General features: G+C 42.2%; 1 protein-coding gene across 2 annotated transcripts; it reads right to left on the reverse strand.

Moving 5' to 3' along the window:
* Positions 1-606: 606 nt before the first annotated feature.
* LOC112887905 (riboflavin biosynthesis protein PYRR, chloroplastic) lies at positions 607-5,866 on the reverse strand. Of its 2 annotated transcripts, none has more exons than XM_025954222.1 (9): positions 5,369-5,866; positions 4,700-4,834; positions 3,879-3,978; positions 3,640-3,765; positions 3,243-3,556; positions 2,744-2,863; positions 2,148-2,393; positions 1,865-1,990; positions 607-1,066 (listed from the first exon to the last, which is right to left on the reverse strand). In XM_025954222.1, exons 1-9 carry the CDS (start codon positions 5,801-5,803, stop codon positions 806-808), a joined length of 1,863 nt encoding a protein of 620 aa, XP_025810007.1. In that variant the 5' UTR covers positions 5,804-5,866; the 3' UTR covers positions 607-805. The 2 variants fall into 2 exon arrangements, with proteins under 2 accessions (XP_025810007.1, XP_025810078.1); XM_025954293.1 differs by having other exon boundaries at positions 4,700-4,802; positions 5,369-5,790.
* Between the last annotated feature and the right edge of the window lie 3,153 nt (positions 5,867-9,019).

Raw genomic sequence — 9,019 nt, forward strand, 5'->3', positions numbered from 1 at the left:
TCATGTTATTGTCCTTCTAGTTTATGTTAAACCATGCTTGCATACCTCAGCCTGTAATTCTTTTATGTTAAAGCAGTAATGAATGTCCAAACATATTGCTGATGATGCAAAGGTTTACTGCTCTCGTGCCTGCAAACCCCAGCTTTGTTTTCACACTTGTAGCAAAGTTTGGCTAGCAACCAAACCTTGTCATGAACATACCGGTAATAATTCAATTTCAAGGAATCGTGAGACTTCGACTGCAAAAAGAAGTTGGATTATACCAGAGGTTGTACCTCTGTGTTGACGGGATATGGGAAAGTAAAATGTACCATAAAAGATGTCTGTACAAACTTTTTTTAATTTAATTAATATTAATCCAGTCTCAGAATTATGTTGCATTTTAACCGGTGGTAAGCTCACCTCAACAAAGGAGGAGGCAACCACACTCACCTGACTCTCCAACTAAACATAGAATGAAACGGTTCTACTCTAGCGCACTCTCCAACCAAACAAAAAAATAGAATAGCTCCGTTCTCCTTACCAAACGTAGAACGGAGCGGCTCCATCCTCAGAAATTGGAATGGAACCGTTCTATTCAAGTTGGCTCCCCAACCAAATGGACCCTAAGTTTCTTCAAGGCATGAAAGCATCACCTTATCTTTTGATAGTTAAGAAAAGCGGAACCAAGCATAGATACTCGAACAAAATCTCAATTGCGCTCGCTTTCACTACCGGATGCACTGTACCAATCGAGACACAGCCAGACCTGAATGCCTGCCTCTCAATTAGCTATCCTGCTAAACAAGAGTGCCTCGCATGCAACTCAAGCTGCCTCTCCCACCTCGACACTTGCTGGAAACGTCCCCAGAATCTCTGATCTCAGCTGCATAAGCAATCTACCTAAGTAATTCAAACCTTCGCCCTCGCGCCCACCACCCCAAAATAAATCATGGGGCGATGCCTCAACAAGAACTGAGCCAGCCGTCGACAGCAACATATTAGTAAGACCAGGGTAGGTTGAAAACTTGTGTTTGATAGCTCTGTACATCACATCAATTTTTGTAGTCTCCCAGTCTGCCCGTACCTGAAAAGCAAAGGTAATTTAAAATAATAGTACAGTTTACATAAACAAGTGTGTGGAAATAAATAAGCTATACTGGAGTAGATGTACTCCTCCGTTCCAAATTGTAGGTGGTTTTGGCAAATTTAGATACATAGTTGATACATAGCAAACTATATATCTAGACATAGTGTATATCTAGATGCATAGCAAAAAGCTATGTATCTAAATAAGCTAAAACGAACTACAATTTGGAACGGAGTAGTAGTCATTGTTAAAATGTACAGTGTACTAATAACTGACAGGCCATGTATTTAAAAGAGGGGGTAATTGCTGGCATATAGGGTAATATGACCTATGCCCCTACAGCTAATCCCTGTAAATACAGAATGGAGATGTTTTGCAACAGGCAATCCATGGTGTAGTGAGCGTGGACCGGTGGAAAGTATATATAATGAAAGTCCCAGCGTAATGCCATGATTTTGCTCTTAAATTACCTAGTGCATAATGTAATGAGTAAAACATTTATAATCTATAAAGTAAGGTTCAAAAATTAAATTTTGATGGCAATATAATGGACTTGTCAGAAGCATCATTGTTTTCAAGCGTGGTTATGTTATTAGATTTGCACATAATGCTCTTGCAAGTAGCAAATTATAAGTGGAGGTGCTGAAGCAGATACTAGATACATAAGCACCTCTTTCTCGAATATCTTTCATCAGAAGGATAATAACATGTTTTGTTAGGGTACACAAATCAAGAGGTCCCTTCATCTCTTCCCAATACAGTCAGGTCCAATGAAAGCATAATATTCAGACATACCAGTTCAGGGAACTCCTTTTGTCGGGTCCTTCCTATTCTAGCAGCCTCTTCAGGACTCTTTGCCAGCTTTATTTCTTGGACAATGGTTCTTGCTTCAGGATTGTCCATACCAATAAATTTATGAGCCTGAAAAACAAATTATGGGTTTGTAGACAGTCCAAACGATGACGGTGCACCGTTATAAAGAAAATGCAGCACATGGTGGTGCATTACGGTCAAGAATTCCTTCCCATAGCAAAGGAGATAGGCACACACACATAGCAACAAAGAACAGAAGACAAACCTGGTAATAGTGTTCCACTGTTGGCCACATGAAAGAATCTCCATTTTCATCAGGCATGTGAATCGGATGAGGAGAAAAGTTGGAGAAAGCCCCAAAGGTATCCCAAGTCTTATAAAAGGAAATAATATTTGTTTCATATGGAGAAACTTCTGGATCAACCGAGGGTATTTCGTCCATAGATGGTATAACAGGTGAAAGATCAGGAATGGGTTGGATATATCCACTCAAGAGCATGTCCCTGTCGATCTGCAGATTTACAAGAAAAAACTATTTAATATGTCACAGTTTTGAACTAATGCCAAATGGCATAGATGTGCCTACAACAGTGCATATTTTATATTTACTTAGATGTGCAGTACTGCAGTGTATGAAGAGAACAGCAGCACAAGAGATCACTGAGCCTAGATGAGGAAATGAGGAACTGATACGCAGCAGAGCTGTGTTAGGGGAAAAAAAAAACAGGGCACTGATACAGAAGAGAAATACTGGGAGAGAGTTGCAAAATGAAATGCATATTAATAAAAGTGTGATGTAAGTCTATTAGTTTCACTGATATCCCAAGAGTGAAATGTATCTGGACTAGAACAAGAGCTAACCTTCTCGTATGAGTGATCAATTAAATCAATGGCCTGGGTCATTTGACTCATCCCTAATTCACCAACTGGCGTTGGTGCATTTAATCCCCCAATTATTTTTGGAGCCATAAATACATAGACCTGTCAAAGGATGCAAATTCACGATTGTATGTTACGATCTATATCTACTACATAACAATCGCATGATGAAATGAAGTGAGAAATTCCAATAAATATAAGAAAACCAATAAACAATAACAGTGAATCAGATGATATTCATCATGCAAAAAAAATGGTGAGCCTTCAGATACTCACATGGGATTTGAAAATAAGACATGTAAATAAGAAAAGAAGAAATATATTTTATCCATCCAATCACATACTATTTATCTGGTTTCATATTCATTCCATTGAGTTGCTAAATATAAAGTATAACTTACCATTAAAACCAGGATACAACTAACATAACACAGGAAATGGACACACGAGCATTATAAAAGATCTAGCAAAAAAGGTTTACCTTATGAATAACACTCGCAGATATAGCAGAAGCCGCTAAGGTCCCACCACATTCCCATAATACAGAAAGATAACCACGATCATAACAATATGACATAACATCTCTAGGATTCAGCATGTCAAACTCCACTACTTCAACACCCTTCCTAGCAAGCTTCTTTTGAAAATCTCTCCGAGCACCTCTCTGAGTTGCAACAATTGTATAGGCATCATTAACATTCCATAGATTTGCTTCCTCAGGAAGGTTAAGAGACTGTGACATCACTATACGCACTGGAACATGCCCCTTAATATGCCTAGCAGTTAATCGAGGATCTACAAGACAACCAAAAGACTTTTCTATATGAGTGAACACTATAAACTGCAGTTAATAGAATGTTGCATTATGTGGTTGCTACCATCAAAGCGCACTGTATTTCCACCAACAATAATAGCGTCACTTCTGCCACGCAATTCAAATACACGCCCTCTGGATGCTTTGCCACTTATCCAAGAAGCATGTCCACTACTTGCCGCTATTTTTCCTGACCATTAATAAAAGTGAAAAGAGATATAAGTTGAACAGTATAAATCAGTTATGTATATTTATGATTATATCAACAAATCTTAACAAGTGGAATAACAACATATGTCTCACCATCTGCAGTCATAGCATACTTTAGAACAGAGAAAGGGACATGAAAAGCAGCTCTGTAAAGTAATGGAGCATTTACAGTGAGGCATGACTTCAGAGCTTCCTACAGTTCACAACATAAAAGTTAAAAAACTGGTAAATACACAAATGTAATACTTTATTTATCTGACCCACTTATTAGAGTACCATATAAAACAAACCAAAACAGTCAGTTCTTTTTTATCTTTATTATAGTTGCCCAAAGTCATACTCTTAATTGTAAATATATAAATAGGGTATCCTATATGTCACATTCAAATTACTCAACACCTAGAGAAAATAAATCTGCTGCTAGTGTCTCTATTGAACATGAACTTTTAAACTAAACCTTGACAAATTAATAGATGTATCGTATACGTCACATTCAAATTACTCAAAACCTAGAGAAAATAAATCTGGTGCTAGTATCTCTATTGAACTTGAACTTTTAAACTAAACCTTGACAAATTAATAGATGTATCCTTTATGTCACATTCAAATTACTCAACACCTAGAGAAAATAAATCTCGTGCTAGTGTCTCTATTAAACTTGAACTTTTAAACTAAACCTTGACAAATTAATAGATGTATTCATAATTTTATTTTCATGCCATAGTAAACCTATAGAATTTTCATAACATAATGCTAGTGCCAAATTCACGAGATCGAAACTTGTTTAGAAAGTTGGATATTATTAAGGAAATTCATGATTAAAGCATGGTTGCACACATGCAAAACGGAGTCAACGATGGATACTAAAGCTCTACGAAATCAAACAATACGGAAACAAATATGCAAAGAGTCACCTCGAACAATATATTCTGCAGATCCTCCCCCACAACATCAACTTGAATGCCTTCACTTCGTAATGCTTGAATTGCCTTCCCTCTCAAGTGCTTCAAGGGATGCCTAAGACCCACCACAACTCTTGTAATTCCTGCCTACTAAAATAATTAGCATACTGCGCATACATGGAGGGAGACTAATGAAGTTTATGTTAGTGTGTTAGACTAACTCCGGTACTCATGCGATGATGCGACAACAAGAGATCATGTGGACAAACGCAAAATCAGTCAAGCACCCAAAAAGGTTCATGTGGACAAATGCAAAAGCAGTAATCACCCAAAAAAAAATTATGTATGAAAAAGCCACTCCAGATTGTCCACATCGTAATCATCTTTGGTAAAAGCCTAAAACAGACTACTCTGCAAGGTACATTGATGATCACCGGCTGAAACAAGAGGATAAGATGATTGTCTAGCCATTCCTCATGATTAACTTTATGTATAAAGCCGCAAAATTCACACTATGTATGATAATTGAGGACCGTTATCTAGGTATTATACTAAGATTTTAATGTTAGCACAAACTGATTCCATGAAATGTGAGAACTGCAGAAATTTTAAGTGCAACAGATGGTAAATTTGGAGAAACAGATGGGAATGAGGGATAGGAAAGGCAATTCCGCCGAGCACCTGGACGAGCGATCTGACGGCGGTGCTATCCCCGTAGCAGTCCCCGGGCTCGAGGTTGAGGTACGCCGTGGCGCCGCGTGCGTGCTCGCCGGCCTCCTGTGCGGCGAGGAGCTCGGCGCACGGCGTCCCCTGCGCGTAGAGGAACCCCTCGCCGACCACCAAGGAATCGGCGCTGTCTGTCTCGCGCTGGGGCCGCGCGATGACGCACCCGAAGTTGGGGTGCGGGGATGTGAGCCCCGCGGAGCGGTCGGCCACGTCGGCGGCGCGGTGGAGGAGGAGGGCGTCATGCTCGTGGGAGGAGTGGGAAGCGGGCATGGAGGCGGCGGCGACCGCACGTGGGGCGGGCACGCGGCGGCGCGTGCTGAGGGCGAGGTGGATGAAGGAAGGCGCGGTGGCAGCCGGGGCGGGAGCGGCGGCGCCGAGCGGCGGCGGCATGTTTCGCGGGTGTGGTGGGGCCTGGGTTTGTGCGCCGTGGACGTTCGACGTTTTGCGGGTGTGGGGTGGGTGTGGTTATAGTAGTAACATTCGGCGCAACGCGCTTTATTATTGAAAGCGCGCTATATCATTGACCTATACCTGCATATCAAATTAGCTTCGTTAAATTCACCAACTAAATATAATTTTTTTATGTTGAAAATTAAATGTTGCTACATTTTTTTATAAATTTTGATCAATCTCGAAGAAGCTGGACTATGAGAAACCTAAAACCACTGCATTTTGAAATAGAGAAAGTCGGTATATATACTTCTTTCAAAAACAGTAAGGGGAGAATTAGAATTGTTGTGTAGGGTATAGTAAAAGATACATATATCATGCAACCAAAACGATATCTATTGTTCAAGCTCCCACTTGACCGTAAGCATTATATCAATGTAGTTAAGGCCTCTTGAGCCCTCTGGAACCGGCTCAATTTTTTATAATTTATCAATTCATGGTAACTTCAATTGCAAACCTTTTATAAGAAACAATAGAAATCATATTGAACTTTGATCGACCCTTTTACCATATAGAGTAAGAAGTGGAACAATGATGATGGTGATTAATATTGTTGGCTGCTTAAATTAATTCTTTCCACTATGTGTTTTCCACCATGTGTAATGTTGGATAGTTGCTCATCTAGAATGGTCAATGAATTATAACTTGATACTAAAACTTGGAAGCAGAGACTCACACTTAGTTGCTTTTGGCAAAACAAATCCCTTAAGCAAAATGCCTTGCATGTCTATGAGTCGGCTAAGTATATTCCACTAGTCGAGTAAGTCTTGCTGAGTGTTAGTATACTTTTATGCCTTTATTTTCATATTAGACCTTTGAGAACATGGCTGCTAGTTTAACTTTGTTGTGTACTCTTCCTCCTGGTTGGTCGGTGGAATGGGATGCGTCCCCGACCAATGATGATAACGCTGAATGATGTCATGTATGGGTTTCATCATGATATCGTGTATCGTCGCTAGACTATCGTTTATTTTCCGCTGCACTGTTGAACTCTGAAGTACTATATTTACGAAATTGAACTCGGTTCGTAATAATAATTAGTGTTGGACTATGTGATGTAAAATTGTGGAATGTTATAAACTTTGGGCTCGCCTTCGTGCAAGTTTTATGTATGCTTTGTTTCGATCGAAATTCCAGTGGTTGCATTAGGATGTTACCCGACAGACTGTCGAGTTACTCTGTTTGAAGTGCGAGTTAGCCCTGATCGTCCTCATGGTGATGGTTAGCGCACTTGAGCCGGATTAATTCAGGCAGATCTGCCACACTCAGCCTCCAGATCCTTTGCGCTCTTCGTCCTCATCTTGGGGAGCGTCCGCCGTGCGCTCGTCGCTGGATATGTCCGTGAGTAGTTCATTATCAAAATCTGGACCCGGCTCGTTGTCCTCATCCGCATTGTGGATGGAGGCCATGTAGGCTTGGCGATCTTACGAGGTTTCAGCTATGTGGCTGTACTCGACTATCTCCGTGATGCCCTCTTCCTCTTCAGTGATGCGAAAAAGGGGCTTGCCTTCCAGGAAAGGCAGTTCTTGCGTGAAAGCCACCAGGCGAGAGCCGTATTCGAGTAGTTCAGAGGGCTCCATACCCTTCCAGTATACGAACCGGCCTTGTGGCGTGGTAGTTATAGTCAGACCCAGATGATTACCCGAGAAGGATTCAGGGTCATCATTTGAATCCAAGTAGTTATCAAAATAGGGGCCCCCCAGCAAGTGGTGGCTCCCTCATCTCTGATCTTGAGCAGACAATCTAAGTCCTCCTCTAGGTCGGAGAGGGACTCAAACTGCATAGCCTCCTAGTGGATAGAGGCGACATTGCGTAACCCGAACGGGAATCGGGTACACCCCTCCTCAGATCGGGTTGAGTCCGATCCGGGATGTTCTGGTGCAGCACGAGTTGAAGTCACGTCGAAAACGGACATCTTCTCAATCTCCCCGGTGAGATCGGGGAGTAGCATCTCATCGAGGTTGTCGATGAACTCATCAAGATCGCTACGTTGAGTTGCTGCGGAGGCCTCCGGCTCCCTGGTGTTGGCTAGGTGGCTGTTGAAACCATCCGAGCCCCCAAGAGCCAAAGACGAACATTGTGACCTCATCAAGCATGGCGCTGCTGAAGTCGAAAGATGCCATCGAGTTCTCCGGTGGATGCTCGACGAACACCGCTACCTGGCGTGCCAGCTGTTGGTGTTTAACCTCCATGCCCACTGAGGGATACCCCCGAGGTGGTAGATTATAGGTGGGGCGTCGTCGAGATTAGGAACTTGAAGGTGCAAGGAACACGAAATTTTAGATAGGTTCGGGCCGCAGTATACGTAATACCCTATGTCCTGTGTGGTGGTTTGTATTGCCTTAGGTGTTGTTGTGTTTCGAGGGGGTCCTTGCCCTGCCCTTATATAGTCTGGGGGATAGGGTTACATGGAAATCCTAGTCAAATACCAGCTTAGGAGTCCTACCCGAGTACTACTCGGGTAGTACTACTCGGGTAGTTTCCTTCTGTTCCGACTAGTTCTACTACAGTACGAGTAGTTACAACTGGTGTAGGGCGTGGGCCATGTCCCATCCCTTATCCTAGAAAGTCTATGCCAAGTGCGCAGTCCCGTGGCCCCGGGTCTGACACAACTATAGGTAGCTTATATGGAGGTTTAAACAAGTAAGCATTTGGCTTTGGTACGTAGGAATTGTAAACCATTGAGGAGATGTGAAACTGAGGTTTTTGAATTTAAGCTCAAAATAAAATTCTCCAAGCAGCACTGTTGATGCTCGTTATAGCTCGATTTTGACCGACAAATCCTGCATAAAAGAAGAACAATATCACATGCCAACACTAGAATAGGATGAATTATCTAACGAATTCTAAAAGTGTTGATCCAAATATGTATGCAGGTGCATTTGAGCTAAAAATGCAGGAAAAGAGCAAGCATGATCCAAGGCTAAGCAGCTCCGACAAATCAGAACGCACCATTCAGACTCACACGGATCAAAGAGCCCACAACGCAGGAAACCGATCCAAGAAAGTGCCAAGTCACTTACTAGAGACCAGAGGGCCCACCTACTGGCCTCTTGCACGAAGCTGAGGTCGGTTGGTGCCCAACCTGGTTCGGCCGAACCAGCTAGGGCACCACCGACTTACCTCTTCCACATGTTGGCTCCTCCTTGGTTCCCA

The sequence above is a fragment of the Panicum hallii genome, chromosome 1 (genome assembly GCF_002211085.1).
Source record: "Panicum hallii strain FIL2 chromosome 1, PHallii_v3.1, whole genome shotgun sequence".
Lineage (NCBI taxonomy): Eukaryota > Viridiplantae > Streptophyta > Magnoliopsida > Poales > Poaceae > Panicum > Panicum hallii.

What these genes read in the sequence shown, in the direction of transcription:
- LOC112887905 (XM_025954222.1), bottom strand. Translation starts at nt 5,803, where the DNA reads ATGCCGCCGCCGCTCGGCGCCGCCGCTCCCGCCCCGGCTGCCACCGCG. An exon ending in AAATACAGTGCGCTTTGATG is followed by an intron (nt 3,557 to 3,639) that starts GTAGCAACCACA and finishes GTTGTCTTGTAG; the next exon opens with ATCCTCGATTAACTGCTAGG. An exon ending in CTGCGAGTGTTATTCATAAG is followed by an intron (nt 2,864 to 3,242) that starts GTAAACCTTTTT and finishes ATCCTTTGACAG; the next exon opens with GTCTATGTATTTATGGCTCC.